The sequence below is a fragment of the Pipra filicauda genome, unplaced genomic scaffold (assembly GCF_003945595.2).
Source record: "Pipra filicauda isolate LSUMZ 115617 unplaced genomic scaffold, ASM394559v2 scaffold155_size1731166_pilon, whole genome shotgun sequence".
NCBI classification, from domain to species: Eukaryota; Metazoa; Chordata; class Aves; order Passeriformes; family Pipridae; genus Pipra; species Pipra filicauda.
Genome location: NW_024104051.1, coordinates 1,164,710 through 1,188,304, shown reverse-complemented (window position 1 = coordinate 1,188,304; position 23,595 = coordinate 1,164,710). Strand labels below are relative to the sequence as shown.

Genomic DNA, 23,595 nt, shown 5'->3' with positions numbered 1-23,595 from the left:
TTTGCACTATATTTTCTATGCCAGGGACCATTTTCTATGGTTCCTTGAAACAAACTTTACGTAAAACTTATGTCTTCATGACTTGGAGATGTTCAAGCTAGTCTCGAATACGTAGGCAAAATAAATACTAACAAAGCAGCCTGGTCACTGTGGGGAGAAAATGTGCGTTGTTGAAACTGCTTGTGTCTTTCCCCAGTCTTAGCCCTGTTTCTAAAACATTTGCAGCATTGATCAGTCACCCTTGCTGGACTGCTTTTATCTGCTGCTTTGACTCTAAACCCAGCAGAAAACTTGGATATGCCTGGTGAGTTCTTCTGTCTTCCAGGGTACTGAAGTGCCAAAGAAGGAGGTGGGCTTTCAGAGGAAACCTCAGGGTGGGGAGGAAAAGAAGTTTGCCTTTCTTTGGCAGCATGTTATTGGAGTAGTTGCTTCTGGTAGTGAAGCCAAGCTGTACTAAAGGACATGGCTAATGTACAGTCAAGATAGACTGATTATGAATAACAGAGATAACCTCTCTGTTCCTGTGTTATCCTGGGTTCCCTTAAGGTACAGCTCTTTCCAGGTGTCTCCAGTAAAGCTGTCTCATGGCCACTGTACTCTGCAGCTGTGCTGCAACTGGCCAGCCCCTCCTGATGCATGGAGTTGCTGTCTTCTGTGATAGGCTATCTCAAGAAGTTCTTGCTCCTGTTCCCCTTTAAGTCCTGCACTTACCGCTGTGGTTCTTCCTTGCTGGATGTGTTAGATCATGCTGAGAAGAAAAAAACACTAAAACAAACCAAAAAAACCAAACAAAACCTTTAGGGGATTGCTTTTTGTTTGCACTTTGTTCACTTCAGTGATGACAAAAACTGGTTGCTACAACTGGGGAGTACCATAGATACCAGAACTCTGTGCTGGCTTTCCCAATGTAATTAACTTACCAGGAACCAGAGCCTGGTTACGCTTGATACACAGTTCTTCGTTTGGAGTCAACACTAATGACCACGCCCTAAAATTAGCAAGGGCATTGACTTCCTCTGTTAATAAAAGCAAAATGCTCATACTGGATTTCACTAAAGCTTTCCCTTTTTTTCTGTCCCATGGTACCAATTTAAAACAGATATTGTTAAAAGACTTGGTTTAGAAACAGAATAAGTACGGACGTATTGGGAGAACAGTGACAGGCTTATGATCATCTCCATCCTGAGGCTTTTAGTAAATGTCTGTCCCTATTCATGAGACTGCGGACAAAAAAAGTAAGATTTGGCTATAATGGCACACCTAGTGTCTGTTTGTTTGAAAGCACATCTGGAAGGAATGTGAATAAGATCCCATAGTGAGTTTCCTTATTTACTAGTTCAAGTTTCACTTAAATCCCATTGTATTTTTTTACTTAAAAGAAACCAAAGAAACCATGTGGGCAGTTTGTGGTCCTGTTGCAGTCCTTTGGCTGTCAGGCTGGGTATTGGAGTGATGTACCGCCTCTACAGCCACCCCCAAAACATGTGCCTGCCATAACCCAATGGTTCTTACCCGGTTGCTTCCCCCAGCTCACCTGCACAGTTGTGACAGTTTGTAAAACTGGAAAAAGATTTTGCATCATTCGTGGCAGTTTTCCTTGGAATGTTTTTGTTGAAGTAGGGTATGAGCCCTGCTTCAGTACCCAAGGGGGTACTGAAGGAGTTTGGGGAAGAAGAGGAAGATGCTTTTAATGCTGCCAGCAGTAGAGTGTATTGGAATTCTTCACATTTGAAGTGCAGAGCAGGTGGAGAATCTGTTTCCTCTCTGCAGAAATGGAGTAGGGAAAGGCTTTATTCTTATAAGTGGGTTTCACTTATGACCCAGAGAAGAGATCAAGCAGAAACCTGAACCTCTGTTTGGTATATGCAGCCATTTAAAAATGCCTTTGATTCAGGTTGCTCTTGTCTGATAATTGTCTTGGATCTTGGCCATTGTATTTTGAAAATCCCTCACTTCACCAGTAAAAGGAGAGCTTTGAGGTCTGAAATTCACAACTCATTCTACTTGAGTTCTGTGTTTGTTGCTTTTTAGTCATTAAAGCATATGTACTAAAATTTAAGTATGTTTAAGTCTTTGTGGAGTTCAGGCTTGTGTTCTGCAGCACTAAGTAGTATTGGGCTTTCTTCCTGGCAGAAGTTTGCCTAAGATCCTGACAGTTGTACTTGAAACTTGACCACTTGATTATATGTTGCTCAGAAGTTCATTGGTGCTCTGGAGTTCTTCCTCTGGCCTTTGGGTTAAATGTCAGCACAGAGAACAGTATGACAGAGGGCTTGGTATTGTGTACCTTTTATCTCTAGCACCTTTAAATGTGGCAGCTGTGGTCATATTTGGATGTGCAGGGGCAAACCTGATATTTAGTGGTGATGTTTGGTATGAGACCAAGTATAGAGGTGTTGTTTAGGAACAGTATCAATTAATAACTTAGAACTCTAACCTTCTTTTAAGAATCTCTGCTCTTGCATATCCTAATTTGAATCATACCTCAGCCCAGGAGTATGCCAGCTCCTCCTGTTGCATACCTGGAGTGTGAGGTTAGCTTGGATGCAAAGTAGAGAATGCCTAGAGATATTGTGGTTTGAAAACCAATTAATTTGAGGTAAAAACTCAGTCATTGTAATCTCATATATGTTTCTGTAGCTCATATCATTAGGGGTTTTTTTGGCTTTTTAGGTGTCTGTAATTTCAGATTCATACACTGAACACAGGGTGAAGATGAGCAGTTCTGACATGGTTATTAGTGTGAGTTGGTAGCCTAAAAAGGAGCTTAGCAGTAAATCAAGGTAAAAGACAAGAAGACAAACGTATTGTCAAAGGGAGCAGGGAAAAGAGTCAAATAAAGTAATACAAATGTAGGGGGATGAAAGGAGAACTAAGTAATCAAGCAGTGAATTGTCAACAGTGAAAGGCCACAAAAATATGTTCACTTGTGCAGTTCTTTTAAAAAATCAAGACTGAGCAGTTATTACTTGTTTTCTGTGAACTCTGTACCATGTTTAAAAAAGATCTAAACTGCTCACACAGGAAGAGGAGGTGTAATTTCCAAGCAGATAGTGCCTGCCACTGAGAAGGATGTAAATCTGCGCTTTTGTAAATGGCAATACTGGTAGTTTGATGGCTTGTGAAGACTTCTCATGAAATAAACCTGACCTGAATCTAGTTTTTGCTCTCAAAGAGGAAAAAATCCTCAACATGGACATGAACTGCAGTTTTGTTGCTAGAGTCATCAGTCTTTTGGTCATTGAGGAACAAGTGACACACTGCAAGTAAGCAGTTGGAGGTATCATTTAAAAAGTGGATTTCTGTTTGGAATTGCCAAACACTTGGTAGTCAGATACAAGTGAGCCATTTAAGCATGCAAAACAGTTTTCTTTTTGGTGCACTCTGCTTATTGCGGTACAGGTTAAAGCCACGGAAAAACCACTACAACCAGCTTATGAAAGAGCCTGGATTTTGTTGGTGGGTTTTGGGGGATGGTTTTTAGCTTTTTTTTACTTGACTTTTTATTTTTCTAAAAAATATTAGGGAGATGCTGCAGCTCATGATCAGAGTTGGTGAAATTTTGTAGTAACTGAATTATGTCTGCTTATTAGTTTTTTAAAAATAAGTCTGAAAGATCGGTTCCTCCAACTGTATTGAAGAAAATAAAAGTATCTTATAATGACTGTTCAAGCGTTTGAGAAAAAGTAAATGATTATATTTTTAAGACCTGGAATTTTGATAACTAAACAAGGAATATTTTAATTGGACTACTCAACTGAAAAGCATACTTTGTCTTCTAAAAAGTTTGGAATAGTGAATGTTACACCTTGGGTTTCCAGCTCTAATTTGTGGTTTGATTTAGCTATTGTTTGGAAGAAAGAATAAAATATCCTTTTTTATGTCTTTATTTTAAAATGTGGAAATGCAAGGCTTAAGGATCAAAAACAAAAATATTTTTGTGAGAAGACCGAAGCAATATATGCTTCTGCCATGACACAAGAAAATAATAAGCTAAGATGAAGTCTGTATAGAACTCATCTGCCCCTGTGCTCAGCACTGGTGAGGCCATACCTCAAATCCTGGGTTAAATTTTGGGCCCCTTGGTACAAGAAAGACATTGAGGTGCTGGAGCATGTCCAGAGAAGGGCAACAAAACTGGAGAAGGATGGAGCACAAGTCTGATTAGGTGCAGCTGAGGGAGCTGGGGTTGTTTAGCCTGGAGAAAAGGAGGCTCAGGGAACCTTATTGCTCTCTACAGCTATCTGAAGGGAGGTTGTAGGCAGGTGAGGGTTGCTTAGTTCTTCCAAGTAACAAGCGATAGGACAAGAGGAGATTACCTCAGGTTGTGCCAAGGGAGGTTTAGACAGGATATGAGGAAAAATTTCTTCACAGAAATTGTCGTCAAGCACTGGAACCAGGAAGTGGTTGAGTCACCATCCCTGGAGGCATAAAAGACATGCAGATGTGGTGTTTAGGGACATGGTTTAGTGGTGGACTTGGCAGTGTTAGGTTCATTAGACTCATTGATTTTAGAGAAGAGAACCTGGACCCTTCCATGATTTTGAAGTTTCCACATTTGGTTTTCATTACTGTGTAGTTCAGTAGTGTATTAATGGAGAGTTGTATCTAATTGAATATAAACTATCTTTGGACAAACAGTACTTGTTTTTACTGAACTTCTTTGCTAAACCAAGGTTAGAAACTGTCATTAATATATGCTTCAGTGACTTTTAAAGTTGTGACAATGAAAAATTTGAATACTTAGTTGGTTGTCTTCTTCCTCATGTTGCTGTAAAAGCATATATGTTAAGGGACTGACACTCAAATCATAACCAGAATTTATTCTTAGAATTCTTTCAATCTGCAGTTTCTAATTTAGGTGTCTATAATCTACCTGCAATAAATGGAATACCTACATCTTTTTCAGGACTGTCTTGGTGAGACTGGAAGGGTGCAACCATCCTGTTGTTATGAAAGGCTTGTGTGCAGAATGTGGTCAGGACTTAACTCAGTAAGTATTGTCAGCTCTTTTTTCCAACTTTGCCTTGCTGCTGATTAGGGATCCAAGATCTTTCTCTCATCTAATAAAATCATAGAATGGTTTGGGTGGAAGGGACCCTAAAGATCATCTACTTCCAACTCCCTTGCCATGAGCAGGGACAGCTTCCACTAGACCAGGTTGCTCAGAGCCCCATCCCACCTGGCCTTAAACTCTTCCAGGGCTGGGGCATCCACAGGTTCTCTGGGCAGCCTATCCCAGTGCCTCACCACCCTCACAGAGAACATTTTCTTCCTTATATCTAATCTAAACCTACTCTCTTTCAGTTTAAAGCCATTCTCCCTTGTCCTGTCAAGGACCCATGTAAATAGTCCCTCTCCAGGTCTCTTGTAGGGCCTTCAGGCACTGGAAGTCTGCTGTAACGTCTCCTTTGATGCTTTGTTCCGGGTCTTGGTAATTGTGAATCATACCTGTAATATTAACTGTGAAATGGTAGGTAGTAGTGGAAGGGGAGAACAGTATTCATACTTTCTGACAGAAGTAGCACTCCTACAAGGAAATCTGAGAGGGAGTTTTCCTCTAAAGTTAAATTTCAACATAGAGTACTCTTTCATATTTCCTTTAAAAAATTGTGTCTTTTGAGATTGGCTCATTAAATTGTTGCTTAAATTTGAGTGGTCTGAATATATTAATTTTTGATCACATGATTGATAGTGTAATCATATTTCTTTACTGAAAAATTGCTGCTTCTAGGCAGGAATCTGTGTTCCTTGTGGATAAAACTAACACATGAAAAGGCAAGATCTAGGCCAGTTTTGCCAAGTGTCTTGATTTATTTTTGCAATTTACACAAGGCACTTGTTTTGTCATTCTGAAATTTTTGAATGTGTACTCTCTTTGTCCTTATATGTATGACACTGTAGTCACAGATACATTATTTGGAACTGCATTTCAATTTAGCCATTACAGGGACTTATAACTAGGAATATGAGTGAATAAGATGCCATAAGGGTACTTGAGTTACACTTCATGTTACAAATTTAGGACTTAATACCTGTGCATGCTCTTTTTCTGTGGAGGTAGTGTAGGGTGACTTAGTACCCTAGGTAGAAGATGTAAAGAGCATGCATACAGACACAAATTCTCATCACATTGTATCCTACTTTGCTTTCCATGTACTTATCGCTGAGGCTGAGAGTTGTGTGGTGTGTCAACATTGACTTGATAAACTTGAGAATTTATTTACACCTGTGCAGGTATAAATAGCTCTGAGGTAATAGCAGTCCTGTTAATATGACCTTACTTCATTTGTACTGTGTCTGAATGGGAGCTAGCTTGTCTCCAGTGCTTTCAATTTAAGGCTGTTAGAACTGTTTTCAATTTTCTGTGAAATATTCTGCCACGGAACTAAAGGAATTTAGGCCTTAAGCCAAAAAAGAAAGCAAATTTGAAAGATAATTGTATTTCTCCTTTACTCTGTCTCATTGCTAGTACAGTTGGTAAAGAGAATGTTTCTTATGCATATCAAATTACTAATTCAACAGCTGTTTTCCAAAATGGGCTGTATAGTTGCCTGGATTTTATAAATGAATGTCACATGCTCATTTTGTTTGGCAGGAAATACTTTGGTTTCATTTTAATTCATGCTCATTATTAAGATTTATGTTATGAGCATTATCCCATAAACTAGTGCAAGTGGACTGAATGTTGAGAAAGTTATGCAATACATACTCAGTCAATGGTTGGATAGAACTCTTAATAAGAAGTTGAATGTTAATATTTTGTAAACAAGTATAATTTGGCAAATCTAACAAAGGATAATTATGAATAGGGCTTTGTCTGCCCTGAATACTTGATTTGAGGTTTGAATACAGTCACATCTAAACATTGCTATACTGCTATCATTTCATTAAAAATCCAGATGAATTCAATGTATCCAGTGAATTAATTTTTCTCTCTTAATACTCCTTACTGTGTCTTTGTGTCCATGTCTTCATTTTATACAAAATGGCTTAAACATCTGAAATAATGTGTTACGTCTGCTGAACCTACATCAGAAGGCAATTCAAAAGCATTGATGCTTTTCATGCTTAAAGAAAAACATACAGCCAGTTGCATCCTTCCTGTTAAACAATTCTTAATGCTGATTCAACTAATGGTTGAAAACAGTTGTTTTTAAAGGCTTGTTTAAAATGTCACTCAGGATTATATCTGAGTTGTTCTGAACTCTGAAGCAAAGGATGTAAGATGCTAAAATGTAAACTTTGGACCAAATGAAATATCTTTTTCCTTCTTGGGCATCGATGGTGCCAAACGCTAGGGTGTACAGTAAAAGCGTATCTGTCTGTGGTTGTGTCTGCCTCAACACAGCGCAGTAACAGTTGTTCCTCAGCAGCTTGTTTATTGTGAAGTGAAATCTGGGTTAAGTTTAACTCTCATTGTAGATATGATACCAAATCTTGTTCTTGGCAGGACTGGTAATTGGGAGAATTAAAAGATGTGCATGTGTCACACAGAACAAAATTTGTACAGTAATATTTTTAATGTTTCTGAATCATAAATTAGATGTCAAAGTTTTAAATAAAGTGATCTGTGTAAGCTGGAAGCTAGTGATACTGATGATCCGTAGGATTACTTGGTCGATTTTCGAGGAATTTTGGATTTGTGCGTGTACTCACACACACTCTCACATATACAAACAAGGATGATAGCTGTTCTGCGTGTATTAGTATTTATCTGTGTATCGTGTGGATACATACATGAGTAAGGCTGCGTGTATAACATACACGTAAAATAAATACATGCATACATGTAGCTCCTCTTCTCTTTGTGCCAATGGGAAGAGCACGTATGGGGTTTTTTTCGGATGCTTTTCTTGAAGCAACAGTCACCTGTAAGTCACTCTACTGTGTGTAAAGAGTAACTTTGCCTATCCTTAGCTTAAATTTATTTCATAGTCTGGCTTGGAAAAAAGTAGACAATTGCATGCAGAGTGATTGCGAGAAAAGGAAAGGAATAGTTTTAAATTTGAATGATTTGGTGGTTATGCTTAGTTTATAGCTTGCTTTCTAGTGCAAGTCAATACACAGATGTGTGTTTCACCGTAGTGTCCTTTGTCATGAAATAACCATATGGAAGTATAACATATTATAGTGACTTTTTGCAGAGTTTTTTCTAGTGAGCTCCTTTGATCTCTATCCATTTTGTCTAGGAGATTGCATTAACAAGAATTTGGAAGTGTGTTAGTCAAAATAGCTCTCTTAAGTCATAGTTTTTTGGTGGAGACTGGTTTGACACTACAGATTTTAGCATGTTCAACTTTTCACTAAACTGTTACTCTCCTTTGATTTTTCTTTTTCCTATGTGATTAGGATACGAAGCAGGAATGGAAAGCAGAATGTGCCATTATCCACAGCAACCGTGTCAATGGTTCACAGTGTCCCAGAACTGAAAGTTAGCTCTGAGGTAAGTACCATCATGCTTACTTTATTCACACCTTTCACAGTAGCTCCACAGTTGAGAAACTTAATTTATACTTCACACAGAAAGTTTGGGGTTAAACATCAGTAACCTATGGTTTTTGTGTATTAACTTCACGGAGATTGATTGTTTTCAGGTTTTATACTTTTCTTTTCTTTTTTTTTTTGAGCTGTGTACTGAAAAGATGGCCTGAAAACTTACTGGTGGAATGTTTTTATCTCTAAGAATGAGCAGTTAGTGGAAAGCTCCACTAGCTGAAATGTATTCAAAGCTTGAAGTATCTTTAAAACTTAGCTTTACCCTTCACATTGTAATTGCTCCCACTAGGTATAGTGAATCTTGTTTGTTTTCAACTTGCCTGTATGTTAAAATTGTTTCATTATTTTTCAAATATTCTGTTAATCTGAGTTGTCAAAATATGCTTGTTTATCCCTCAGTTTCTTAAGGGGGGAAAAGCATGTTTATTTTGAAGATAAACATTCTGTTTGTCTTCCTTACCAGCTTGATATTTTTTTTACTTTATATTGCTGCTTACTTTTTTTTCCTGGTAACTCTTAGAAGAACACCAGTGAGAGGAACTGTGAAGATATAAGCAGCTGGAATTGTCCCCATCAGAGACTTAGAAAGGGCAGTTCACACTTGACTCCTGCTGCTTTGTAATGCTCCAACTTAACTTTGCTTTTAAGTTTAGCTGTCTTGAGGGTAACACTGCAACTTGCTATCAGAAGTGGGTCAAGTGAACACAGAGCTTAATGTGGTACTTTGAAAGTTTGTAAATGTGCGCGAGAGGAGTAAACTTCTCTCAGATTTACTGGAGTATAAGAAATTTGATAATATTGCCCACATAGGACTACATAATCTTAACTAAATATGTCTGAAGGCACATATTCTTTAATCTGAAGTTGACAGTTATAATTCTGTCATTAGCAGCTTCAGTTTTATACTCACCCTGGTGTTGTCAGCCAGACTGTACCTAATTGATGCAAAATTACTGAACGTAGCAGTCAGAGTTCTCAGACCTACTGATGAACTTTTTGTTTGTGTACCCCAGAGCTACTGTTATTTCCTCTCAAGACACTAGGTCTTAAATTAACTTGATGGTTTACTTATTTATTAAATTTGAAAGTTGTGCTGAACTTACCAATTTTAAGAGTTACAAGCGTCACAAAGATCTGAAAGTAGACTTTGAGAGTAGGGTTTTTTTCTGTAGAAAAACTGCTGGCAAAGCTGTCGTTGCTACAGTTATGTTGAAGCATAACTTCTTATGCAGTTAGTTTGTAGCAGAACTACTTCCCAAGTTTACAATACACAAAAGGCAACAAACCTAATTTTATTTGTTTTAAGTTAAGCTTAGCAGTGAATATTTTTGTTACAGCAAGCTGAGCAGCTAGGAAGGGAAGATCAACAGCGACTACATCGAAATAGAAAACTGGTGCTCATGGTAGATTTGGACCAGACATTGATCCATACTACAGAACAGCACTGCCAACAAATGTCCAACAAGGTATTTGGTGGTAACTTTCAAACCAGTGTAACAACAGGAATGTTTCTAGCATTTAAATGATGGTTTTTTAAGAGAACATGCTGTGATTAGTTAAAATTGCAATTAAAGGATAACAGAAAATAAGAAACAAGTCTTCTGAAATATGTTCCTTTCTCTCTACATTGAAACTGACAGTTTTCTTTCTTCCATTCAAGCTTTCCTGCACTTTTTCAGTCTAATCACTTTAAGAGAGAAATTTCAGGTAGCTAATTTTAATCTCTACTTTCCTTTCTCTGCAATTCACAAGCTGAGTACTCGATAATGAAACTATTTTCCCTCCAAGTCTGAGGTGGATATAGTGAATTACTGTTCAAAGTCCCTTTTTGAGCAATTCTCTGTGTTGCTATGCTTGTCATTCCTTCAGTATGTCTAGTTTTTTTATCCTCTTTGGGGATTTTTTGGGTGGGGAGGGAGAGGTTGTGTGTTGCTTTTTAATTTCTTCATTAAATGCTTGTCATTGAACTGATAAGGACTGTTAGCTTGTAACATTTCCAATTTGGAAACTTTAAAACAAGAAGCATGTTGAAATGTGTCTACAGTGTCTGTGAACCGAGGATGCAAATTCAAATGTCAGTATCATGCAAACTGTGATTGCTTATTTGTTCTTTCTTTCCTCTTGACATTCTTGCATGTCCAGTAGATTCAACACGTGTTTACACTTCCTAGCAAAAAACAATGTACATTGCAATGAAGAGGAAAGGGAACCGTGAATATTCAACTTAAGGATTAAAAAACCCTCCATTTTTACCTGAAAGGCTATGCCTTTGCCTGTGTAAATGCATGGTTTGAAGAAAAATACTTTTTAAAATATTGAGATTTTTGACTGGGATCTTTATCTACAAGCTTCCTTCCTGGTTTGCATCTGCTGGTTTATTTGCATAGACATCATATTTTTTCATCCAACAAAGTCTTTCTCTGAGCTCAGTACATATATGTGTGAAGTTCACTGAGAGATACTGACTGGAGTGAGATCCTGAACTTTTCTGAAAAAAGCAGCTTGAGAAATTTCTCGGATTAGTTTGCCATTAGTAAAGATTTGGTTGAAAGCCACACCTGTAATCATAACCTTTTCAACAGTACAGCTTCCTGCATTTGAAAACTTTATTGTTGGACTGCCTGGCACAGAGCAAAAATGTGCTTCGAATTTTATTCATCCACATAATCTTGTGGCCAAAACTTGCTTTAGTCTAGTCAGACCAAATAAAGGTAGTGGAAGTCATGGAAGAGGGCACTTCTGGAATACTGACTTTTTTTTTACTGTTTTGATAACATTCAACATGCTTTTTCTTCTAGGGAATATTTCATTTCCAGTTAGGTCGAGGTGAGCCAATGTTGCACACGCGTTTACGTCCTCATTGTAAGGAATTCCTGGAGAAAATTGCCAAGCTCTATGAATTACATGTTTTTACTTTTGGCAGCAGGCTGTATGCACATACAATTGCAGGTGAGTAGTATGTTTACGTTTTAACAATATTTGCATCCTCAGCCTTCATACTCACATGACTAATTTTCCTTCTTTGGTTGTTTTTAAGTATTTGTTCTTTGTTTTGTGCAAAGCCATCTCCTAAATAGTCCTGTAAGTAGAATTCTTAACTTGTTTACAAGACAGTGCCTGTATGGCCTGTAATAGTAGAAATAATCTTTTTCCACCATCAGATGTGCTTTAGAGAATCAGATTGTGGCATGACAACTTGTGCCTTCTTATTGAATTAAGGAATTATGTCAATGGGCTCTAAAAATTATCTACAAAATCACTTGTCTTAAAAATCTAAAGTAACCATTCCATAAAAACGAACAATGTGAGATTATCTCCTCCTGTGGGGAACACCAACCCCCCCACATTGTTTCCTTCCACCAAAGGAAATTTTGCTGCTATAAAACAGTTTACAGCAGTTCTATTTATGTCCTGGAGCTGAGATGCACTTACTTCAGGAAAAACAGAAGTCTAGCAGTATTTTCACATATTCTTTTCAAGAACTTAGAAATATTTTTTCCTAGTAAATGAAAACTTGCATTTGAATTATAGCAGTGGTAGTCTATTGTGTGGGTCACTGAATGAATTTTTTTTCCAAGTAGAAAAGAAAACTGCCCTGGTTATGCAAGGATATGGGTCAGAATTATGTTAGGAATGTGACCATATGTTTAAACTGTCAAGATGGGGTGAAAGCCAGTTTTAGTCTACCCTGGCAGAATAGCATTATCTCCTCAAGCATTATCTTTATCAAGTCTGTTGGTCTAAGACAATATAATTAACAATGTTTTAGGTTGACTCTGCATGTCAAATTGTCCGTGCTGCTGTTCCATGTCTCCTAGCTTTTTTTTAAGTTGTCTTTCACATCTACTTATTTGTGTTATTGCCAGGAGTGCTATGAACAACACTGTCCCAGTTATCCCACTTCTTGGCAAGAGAGGAAGATTCCAAAATAGTCAGAGAGCTAACTATCTTAGTTAACTTTCAAACAGTTTAAAAAAAAAATATATAAGTAAACAATTCTTTCTGCATGTTGAATACCACAGAAGAGGCTTGTAATGACACATACGAAACTTTTGAATGACAACATACAATATTTCTGTAATCAGAATGTGATGCCTATTTGTAGTCTGCAGCTAATTCTCCTTGAAAGAAAGTTTGAGAGCCGTGTCCTGTCCTGCCCATCCAAGTGAACATTTCTACGTTACTCAGTCTTTATTGACTATTGTTTGAAGAATGTTCCTAAAGCTTTGTCAGTCTCACTGTTGGATTATACATTGTGTACTGCTAATGCATTGACACTTCTGTACCCAGCTGTTCTTCTTAGAATCTGTTTTTATCTTGTGTAACAAAAGGGGGATAGTTTCTCATACACTAGATTTAAATACCTGTGTGGTATTTAGAAGTGGGTGGACAATCTTCCTCACCTCTATCTGTGTACCAAAATCTGGCATGTGGCCTAAGGCCGGAAGATGTATACCAAATAAAATCAGAAGATGTATAGCAAATAGGCTTTAAAGCCAGGGAGAAGAATGAGTTGCAGAGGTAGTTAACTCATAATATAGGAGTGCTCAATCTTCTCTTTATGTGTGATTTGGTCCTCTGCCCATTTTAATCTCCGAGGTAAAATTTGGATTACTTTACAGTCCCCATGCTAGGATAGACTGATACTTGAAATGTTACAAGCATCTTAGTGGGCATCATACTCAAGCTGCTCCATTATTCTATAGAGGAAATGGCCACCAAATGAGCTAGTTAGGGTATTGCTGCTTCCCTGTATCCCCAGACTTGTGGATTTTTGCCTGAAGTTAACCTCATCAAAGGCATTCAAACTGCAAGTGAATTACTTGTGCAGTAATGGTGATAGTTTCAGTTGAAATCTGTGGAGAAACAGTTGATACAGTCTTTGGTCTCTTGTTCTCCTGTGCAACCAAGATGCGGTAACAGAAGTAAGTAGCTGATACGTACAGAGAACACTTGATGGCAGTATTGGTTAAATGATTTCTCACAGAGACCTGTCAGTTTGATATTTTATCGTTATTCCTATGTTACATAAAGAAAGAACTTGTAACAAAATGTTGTGGATTTTTCTCATAAGAAGAAGGTTGTTTCCTTACGTCCTGTATATACATCCTGTATTTCTTTGTGAAATCTGAACTCTGGGCTGCACCTTTCATGTCCTAGAAGGCTTTTGCAAACAGATAATATCTTGTCAGTCCTTTTCTCTCATCTCAGCTGCCTTCTATCATCTGTTAAGTGGGATTAGCTGATAATTGTAAACACCATTCATATCTGCTGAAATAATTTATCCTAAACCCCTTATTAGTTTGACTCATTTACAAAATGGTATCTAGTAGTATGTTTATGAGTTTGGATTTTATAATCCAGAGCTTCCTGTAGTATTTCATCACTACATAATTATTTTGGCCAATTGTAACCTCTGCTTAGTTTTATCTTGGTGGAAATACCTGCATCTACTTATTTTTAATGTAAGGACTTTAGTCAGATTTATGTTCTATTTGCTGTCATATACCAATTAAAAGCTAATGTTTCAATTATAAGAGTATGTACTTTACTCACTAGTTGTCTTGTTTGCTCTTGCATGGAGTAGAATTGCTGAATAGGAGAGTGAATAACCAATATAGCCTTTTCCAAGCTTTAAAGATTATATTAACATACTATTGCTGAAAACAAATTATGTATGATGAGTAAAATCTTATCTGCCCTTCCCCTGAGATGCGAAAACATCAAGGTTGTTTGTTATGTTGATTTAGTTGACTAGGGAGGATCTAAAAGAAACCAAACAGTTTGACCTGTAAAGAACTTTCTCTAAAGACCAGTACTGTTTTCTGTGTTATTCAAGTAGCTTTGAAAGACCCGACTCTGTTAAGGTGGGCTTTTATCTGTGCAGATGGATCTTTGAGCGGTATCCTCAGTGTAGCAGCTTACTGATAAACCTTCACCAAACATTGCCTTTGTTATGCTACCTCGTCTCTAATCCCTGGCAGACAGGGTTTTTGCATTTGGGCTTTTTTAGTTCAGCTTCCCTTTTTTTACGGTTTTAGCTAGACAACACTGCAACTGAGTGCATCATTGCGGTTTTACCATGTAATCAGTGCACTCCTGTCCAATTTAGTGTATTAAAACAATTAGTGGAAGAGAATTTTATTGGGAAGAACAGCAACTTGTATGACAGCTTATGTAGTTTGTCAAAGTATCTGTGTGTATGGCAATAAATCTTTGTAGCTAATTCTCTCAATTCATTATGTCTAGGTACTGCAAGGGTCTCACTACAGGGGATGATTCTTCGAGTTTGCAGCAATTCTTAAGCATAGTCGGGTGAGTTAAGGTTGAACCTCTGTCCTTAACTCGGAATTTTCTTGCTTTTATGGGTTTTAAGTTACTCCAATTACACATTAATATTAAGTACATATAAGATCAACTCTCAGATGTGATGACTGATTTTTTTTTTTTTTTTTTTAATTTATACTCTCTGTTTTTGAACTCCCAACTTAACGTACTCCTGGGAGCTAGACAGCTAAAAAGACTTGAACGTGTTGTCTGTGAAAATCTCAAAGCTCCTTGAAAGAAAATTAAAGTTGGTCCTTAGAGTCTGTGGTCATTTTGAACTCTGTTTCTGACAATGAGATGACCACCATTTAAAATAAAAGAAAATAAAACTTTAAAAAATTGTTCCCAAGTAAGTATTGACTGCCTTGTATTATTCATAAGAATGAAGTTGATGCTAACTTCAGTACAAATTCAGTAAAATGAAAATACAGATTAGCATGTAAAATGCCAGTTTCTTTCTAAGCGATTACGTGACTTTGATCTGGTCATGAGGGTGAACTTCATTATTGGAGACTACTTCAGAAGCATATGCATGTGTGTTTGTACACCCAAATCACCACTTCCTAAATAAGGGCATTTTACCTTGCTTTAAGATCAACTATCACAGCTTCTGTTTCAGTTTTGGTTTGTCTTTTTTTTTTTTTTTTTTAAAGAGTGCAGTCAGAAAAGTTACTGCAACTGGGCCTAAATATTTCTAGGAATCCCAGGATATGTTTATTATATGTAGATGTACTGAAGTAGTTGTTAGAGGTACAACTTAAAACCTACAAATGCAAGAGCTCCGGCTGGAACTGTCCCTTAACTTGCCCACTGTGCTTAAGTATTGCAGCACATTGCCGACTCTTGAGACTTCTCTGCAGTCCCTAGGAATAATGAGCTAAGGAGAGCATTTAGCTTTAAAGAACCAGCTATAGAGAAATAAATGTAAGTTGCAAAAATCATGTGTATCTATCACCTGCCATATCTCTTTCAGCCTTATTAATTTGGCGGTCAAATTAAGTTACTTTCGTTTCAGTTTTATTGCCATCTTGAAAGACAGTGAGATGGGATTTTTAAAATTAATTCAACTGAATTAGCTACAAATACTTGATCCGCTGTACTTTCTCCCATATAACCTCTTACCTTAAAATTGTCTGTTAAACTGCTGTTGTGCAGACTAAAAGAGATGAATTATGTAGAATGTCAATAAGGAACAAACATCTTGAACATTAACTTTTTAATTTCTTCTTCCAAAAGGATTTTTGGACCCTGAAAAGAAGCTTTTTTCCCATCGGATATTGTCAAGGGATGAATGTATCGATCCATTTTCTAAAACTGGGAATCTTAGGTATGTATACAGGTCTTAAGCATTATACAAAACAGGACAACAGGGAGAGAAAATGTGCTAAATAAAATAAAAAGTATTCCCTCTGTACTTGTCATGTTTATAGTCCTTTATCTGCCTCTTAAATATCAACACCATCTCAGTAAAACTGAGATATTAGGCATTGCAGTATTTCATCTACTTAATGGGTTCTGTGGTGGCAGAACAGTGAAAGTGTGAAGCAATGGCATCATGTTTTCACTTGCACTTTTTATTCTTGCAACAACCACATTTCCACTTTGTCTTGTGATCTTTTATAATGATTTGTATGTTGTGGGTTTTCTTAATTAAACCAAAACTCTCAGTTCGAGGTTAATTTATAATTGGATATCTAGTATTCTGGCTTTCAACTGTGCCATAAGCAGGTTCTCTTCTCTAGTGTTTCTTGAAATTAGGTCATCTAGAGCCTTGAATTCATATTGTAATCTAAATTCACATTCACACGTTTTTCAGAGTATAAAAACAGATATGTTTCATCTAGCTTTATGAAATACTAAAAATTATTGCCTCTCTGCATCTGTCTGTAGCAAATGAGAAGCTTTTTTCTTCTCTTGCTCTGGTTTTTTAATATGCACTTTAGGTACTCTTCTTCCTCCACCTACATGAGAGGTGATATTAGTATTTTTGCTTCCTTTATCTTGGATTGGATGAGCCTACTCTTTAAAAACTCTTCTTGTGTCTTTTTTCCTATTTATATATAGGTAGTGTATTGGCCATGTGATAGTTGGCTTCAGGCTGTTTGTCAACAAAAACAGTGAAAACTAGACTGAAATGTGGTAATGTTTTGTTCTTGCAGAGGTTTGTTGGTTTCTGCTTCTAGCCTTTGGGATAAAGATTTTAAAATAGGTGTTTCTTTTTTTATTAATTTTAATCTGTTTGAATATTGTATTTTGAATTCTGTAATTTTAGTATTGCTGAGATTTTTGTAAGTTAATGAATAATCATGTTCTGCGGACATGCTCATAATAAACCAGAACATCAACAGAAACTACTTTCATTGCTATATAAATTTCTAAAACTGGATCAATTTTATCAACTCTTCTGTCTCTTAGAGATCTCTTTCCATGTGGGGATTCCATGGTTTGCATCATTGATGATAGAGAGGATGTTTGGAAGTTTGCACCCAATTTGATAACTGTGAAGAAGTATGTATACTTTCAGGGGATAGGAGATATTAATGCACCTCCTGGATCCAGAGAAATGCAAATGAAGAAGAAAGGTAATTGGATTAGTTTTAAACCACCTTTACAACTTTGTCCACTTTTAAAACATGGTTGATACAAGTCACTGTGGTGGTCTTTAGTGGTATTGCAGTTATGATCAGATGGGAAATCCTAGACTACTGTAGTTGACAACTCAAATGTGAGTAGTTCAGTAAAACTAGGCTGTTTTTGTTGAGAGCTTTCCTTTTGGCAGGCAACCACAGCAGAAGTGGAGTAGTGGTAATAGTGTTATGGCTGAGAGCTGGTTTGGCAATACACCAAACTGTCAAGAACAGGTAGAGGGGGACAGTTTCTTCCCACATGCCCATGTAAAACATTTCAGTTATTTGCTTTCTGTAGGTTTCTCCTTTTTGGTCCCCTTCCTTGCCCTTGGGACTTGGAAGTAATAGTTCTTAAACTCTGGTCTCAACATTCTGAAAATGAATGTTTTGATCTCTGTTTACCTCCCTTATTATGCTAATAAAATTAATGTGGGATTTTTAGCATCTCTTTAACATGTTGTTCCGGCATTTGACACAAGAACCTTTTGTTCAGTAGGCTCAGCAGTGTAATACACATAATGAATTTAGAAGGTGTGTATCACTAGGTTAGTAATAATTTGGGGGCAAAATGTATTTCAAACACAGTGTCTTAGGAAAGAATTGCAGGGATTTTTTTTTTAGCCGAGGTTTGTTTTGTTTTTTTTTATTTACTACATGTGACGTTGTTCTTCTTCCCTTGTTGAACTAGAGGTGTCCAATATGGAAACAGGAATAATGTACTCAGCCTGAATCAGGTCTCTGTGATGTAGGACCTCTACACTTGACTCTCATTGTTACTTGCAGGACAGGAACATGCACACAGAAGGGAGACAAAGTGACTTCACACAGTGTTCCTGGTGAATGTTTGTGTGCAAATTTTTGGATATCTGCAATTTCTTTTTCTCCAGAAGAGACATCTGCAGACACATCCTAGAACTACTTTTCTGTCTGTGACTCTTACCCATTTACTTGCATTCAGTCAGTCTCAAATGAAGTTTGAATGGCATCTTTGTACTGCTAAAACATGTATATCTTTTCAAGTATTAAAATGCAATTATTTTGCTATGAAAAGTAGGTCATATTTGAAAGACATGGAAGTTTATAAAGGAAGTTCTTGTACTATAGTCCTGGATTAAGACCTTATGAAGCAAATGCTGCCCCACCCCGCCCCCCCTTTTTTCTCTCCATTGCAGTATTTTTGTTTCCTTGAGTTGTAATCATAAAACTTATGCTACAAGGTAAATCGCTTAATGTTTGCATAGTTAACAAATAATTACTTATGACCTGCATGTTTTAAAGAAAAAAAAAACTGGTTACATAACTTCTTTATAAAAGTAAAGTTTGTTAGATTTTCCAGTTCTTTCTAGTACTCACTGGCACCTAGAATATGTTAACAACTTTCAAAAGCCTAGTGATGAATGCCAGACATAATGAAGTCTGACTCCATATGTCAACTTTGTGTTTAAGGTAAAAGAAAATTAAATTTTGATTAATCTTAAAAAAAAACCCACATGAAGAATGAGAATATATATATGTTTTCTTTCTTGCCTCTGTTTTAGTAAACCACTCTACAAAACCAGAGGTACTGGATCCAACAGTGACATCAGCAAAGGATGCTGAAGAAATAAAGAATGTTATATGTGTAGAAGAACAAAGCAATGGTCTCAAGAAAGCTGCAAAGGACACTTGCACTGCAAATGGAAGTACTTCTGTAAACAGTGAAACATCTGATGGGGATATGAACTCTCGTGATAAAGTTGATGCCCAGGACTCCTTAAATGATAGCAGCGATCACAAAATGGACAGTGAGGTCACTAACGATTTGACAAATACAAAAGAATCTCAGATTTTTTCTGAACAAGTTGATAGAACAGTTACAGAGAAGCAGCAAACCCAAGAGAAGACAACAAATGTCTTGGACTTTGAACTGTCTAGCGACAGTGAAAGTGATGGTGGTTTGGATACCAGGAAGTCATCCACTTCTGTATCAGATAGTGAGAATGAGGAAAAGAGAAGCTGGAAGAAATCCAAACAACCTCTGCAGGATGACAGTTTGGAGAAAGAGAGTTGCACTGATGTGAGTGAGAAAAAGGATGGTCTGGTGAACCATTCTGGGGACACACAATCTCTGTCTGATGAAAATACCCAGGACAAAACTGATCTTGAAGCACAAGAAGAAAGTGAACAGGAAAGCCTTTGTGATTTAGGTAATGGGTGTGCAGACAAGAAAGAAGCTGAAACAGAATCCCAGAATAGCGAACAGTCTGGAATCACAATGGGTGAGTCCTTAGACCAGAGTATGGAGGAGGAAGAGGAGGAGGATGATACAGATGATGACGACCATTTAATATATCTTGAAGAGATCCTTGTGCGAGTTCACACTGATTATTACACAAAGTATGACAAATACCTGAAAAAAGAGATTGAGGAAATTCCAGACATCAGAAAAATAGTACCAGAACTAAAAAGTAAAGTGTTGTCAGATGTAACCATAATATTTAGTGGACTTTACCCAACAAACTTCCCCATTGAGAAAACACGGGAACACTATCATGCCACAGCACTTGGAGCTAAAATTGTGAAGAATCTAGTACTGAGTGCTGATGATCCTGATAAAGCAACACATCTCATTGCAGCAAGGACAGGTAGGTATTTGAGACTTGAGTTTTCCAGCAGCTTTTTGGCTGATACAGTTCATGCATGCCTTGAGCTGTTTTTCTGTATAACCTACAGGCTTTAATGTAACAGAGATTTGAATTGAAATTAAGGAAAGATTCTTCCTAAATTGATTTAGAAGCCTTTTGAAAAGGATTTTTCTTTTTGTCGTCTTTTTAATCGTGTGGTTTTTAATTGTTAAAAGAAGGATGCACTAAATAACCTCTGATGTAATGTGTTATGTCTCACTTTTTGGCTAAGAATTGGTGATACTGAGTCTTTGACTATTAAAATTGTTGAATAGAAACTTTCAACATTTCTGTCAAAGAAAAGTTTATAGTGGTCTTGCTGTAAAGTTCTAGCAGTGCTCTCTTTCACAGTTTCTCAGATCTAACTTCTCATGGTTTAGTTTCACTTGGTATGGAATTCAAACAAATTATCTTGAGACTGATGGTACCTTGTCACTGCTCTGTGCTTAACCTGTACATTTTTGTCAAGGGAAATGTAAGAGAGCATAGTGTAACTTTTGGGATGTCTTTGACAAAGCTGCCTGTTTTTACATGGCTATAATTGGTAGGAATGCACCTTTGGTAGCTGCCGCAGAGGAGCTAACAGGCCAGCACTAGCTACTAGTGCACTTTTTTTGTTAGCCTTTTGAAGTTACGTGGAATCTAAATATCTGATTATCAAACCCATGAAATCTAAAAGTAAAACCGCATGCTTTAAATCATCTAAAACTTACGGGTAGTTTTAGGACATGTTTAGGTGACATAACCCAATAGGGGGCTGATTTCTTTGCTTATTTTTTCTTGACTGCTGTTCGTGTTCATGTAAGGTTTTAGTACATCAGAAGCAGCTTTGTTTCATTAGCTTGTATTGTTAAAAAAAGATACATTTTCACTGGCTATACTATTCGTGTATATACTTTTCTTGAAGTGTGTATGACCTTAAGTGTAGATAGTGTGTATGTAGGGAGGCATTTAAAGAGTGAAAACATACAATAAAAACAGAGATAGAGATTTTAGTAGTAAAAGCAACCTAAAACTTAGAAGATGAAATTAGCTGTCCATATAACTGCTGTTTTTCCAGTTTCAAATCTTAGAATGCTTCAATTCAAAGTTTCTTTGTCTACCTTGCACTTGATGGCTTTTGAATGTAGTTGTACATCAGATGCAGCTATTGTGCGAGGGGTTAAAATTGATAGGATAAATGTAAATGAAACCCTCCCAAACATATACATTTCTCTAGAGAAAAGAGTTGAATAACATTATGGTATACAGCATGTGATAATGAGAAACAGTTGACTTTTTCCTTGTTTGATTTTGGAATGTACAGTGTGAGGAGGGTTGTGTATTTATGTAGATAAATATATACATCATTGTGTTCCATTTTTATGAGTAAATTCTTTACCGCTTGCTCATTCTTAGTGAATCATTCACCAAAGTACTTCTGAATATAAAAAACTATTTAAACTTTGCTTTGATTAAATTACATATTGCGCTAAATCTAGAAGTGGTAACTTGGCAGTTGTTTCTGTCTAATGAGCAATACTATTACCATCTTCCATCATCACTTAGTAATTATATCTGTAACACTGGCAGTGAAATAGGGGGATTTAAAGTGAAAAAACTGTATTCTTCAATAACCCTTCTTTGTAGGATTCTTGCGGATTGACTGTGGTTCTGGTTTTGTGATGGGGTTTTGGCTTTTTTCAAATTGAGACTATATTATTCTCACCTCTTGTTAGGTGGGAGTATTTATGCTGCATCATCCTAATTTCATGAAGGAAACTACTTAATCAGAGATTTAAAGGGTGTAAGTTTGTCCTGTCACAGCTGGATTTGTGGTAATTCATCTGTCAATGTGATTTTCATAGTGATTCTTGTGTGGTTAGAGAGCAAATTCTCTTGCTCCCATTAAACCATACAAATATCGCATCTCTGGCTCCCATGGCAAACATCTGAGGCACTGCTTGATGTCTACAAAAGCATGTCCCTTCTTGAGTTTTACTCAGAAGTCAAGGACATGAGACCAGACAGTGTTCTTATGCTGCTTTTAACCTTTTCTTTTTTTAATGTGTTTGTGAAAAGGTGATCCAAACATACCTATTAGTTTACTGTTTCTGGGAGACCCTGCTAACAATGGCAGACTTGGGACTGCAACAAGCAGTAGAGCTTGCGTGCTTACTTTGCATTAGCTGAGATGTAATTAATGACATATGCTTAACCTGCAGCAGTGTTGGGGGGTAAGCTTTTGCATTTTGAAGGCAAAGGAAGAGTTTGTCAGAGGACATAAAAGGGAAGAAGTCAATGTGCCCCTGAGGTCTTGAAGTGATGGGTTTTCTTCCTGCAAAGTGACCTCATCATAGCTTGCTGCATTGAAATGAATAGCTACTGAAAACCATTTTAGGTTGCATTTACAGCATCCTTCCCAGCATATTAGAGTAAATAATTTAAATTTCTTTTGTCCTTTGTGTATACTTGTCTCTTTCTCTGGAGATGGGCAGCTTGTTTCTCTGTGGACACAGGTACTCTGAACTCTGAAATTAAATAAATCCTTGTTCTTGGAGAAAATTAGGATTTTCTTCATTATATAGGGCAGGAAATACTATCTACCTGACTTACTGTAAAACACAAGGAATTCTGTATCATTTAATCACCTTTCATAAATCTGAGTGACTGAGAAAAGGCTACCCTGTAGTCCTTTCCACTTGCTTAAATCTTACTTCAGTTTTTGAAACATCTGGTCTTTGCTTTAAGCATCAGTAAACTGCACTGTATGATGAGTTGTTATAGCTGTGTACACACTTGGCTAAGCAGTTACCACACTATTTCTTAAACCTTGTTATTTTCCTTCCTGAACAGGTGAAAGACACTGTAGTTGATTTTTGTATTGAGTTTTTGCTGGTGGAGCAGATAAAGCTGTTCAGATCAGTCAAAAATTATTGCAGTGTGGTAGGGATGAAAATATGTCAACTTGGGGCCCTGAATTTTTCTTTTCTTTTTCAAAATCTGTTTGATTCTATGTCATTTCCCATAGCTGTGATGTGTCAACAGGTTTTTTTTCTTAAAAATATTTTCAGGGCCTGTGTCTTTAAAAAAAAATCCAGTTAAGCACTACTCTAAATTCAGTCAGTGACTGGGTAACCCTGTTGCTTTTGTTGGTAAAGCACAGTGCACTGTTAAAGCTGGACGTTAGCTGTAACCTTGGAACAGCACGTATACCACCATTTTGTGATCCCTTAATTTTTGTTAGACAAAACACTGTGGTCAGACTACCTTGTCTTAGGTTAGTGTTATTGCAGAAGAGCTTCAGGATTTGATTGTAAATAGAGAGCTATGTATAAAAATTATCTGAAGAGAAATATAAACTTTTAGTGATCAGATTTTCCAAGCAATGTCTGGCAACCTGGTTACAAACTGCCATGAGGATATGTTGATTTTGGAGTGTTGGAATCAGGAGAGTGTTTTCTGAGTGTCTCTGGTGGTCGCTCCCCATCGTGTACTTT

General features: G+C 37.0%; 1 protein-coding gene across 1 annotated transcript in view; it reads left to right on the top strand.

Annotated features, from left to right (window-relative positions):
* Positions 1-23,595, top strand: part of CTDP1 (CTD phosphatase subunit 1) — a 101,074-nt gene that overhangs the window by 8,621 nt on the left and 68,858 nt on the right. Inside the window, exons 2-8 of the mRNA XM_027721513.2 lie at positions 4,910-4,993; positions 8,353-8,446; positions 9,837-9,965; positions 11,298-11,448; positions 16,063-16,153; positions 17,242-17,408; positions 18,992-20,077. Coding sequence (XP_027577314.2) covers positions 4,910-4,993; positions 8,353-8,446; positions 9,837-9,965; positions 11,298-11,448; positions 16,063-16,153; positions 17,242-17,408; positions 18,992-20,077 — 1,802 coding nt within the window. The remainder of the gene's footprint in view (positions 1-4,909; positions 4,994-8,352; positions 8,447-9,836; positions 9,966-11,297; positions 11,449-16,062; positions 16,154-17,241; positions 17,409-18,991; positions 20,078-23,595) is intronic.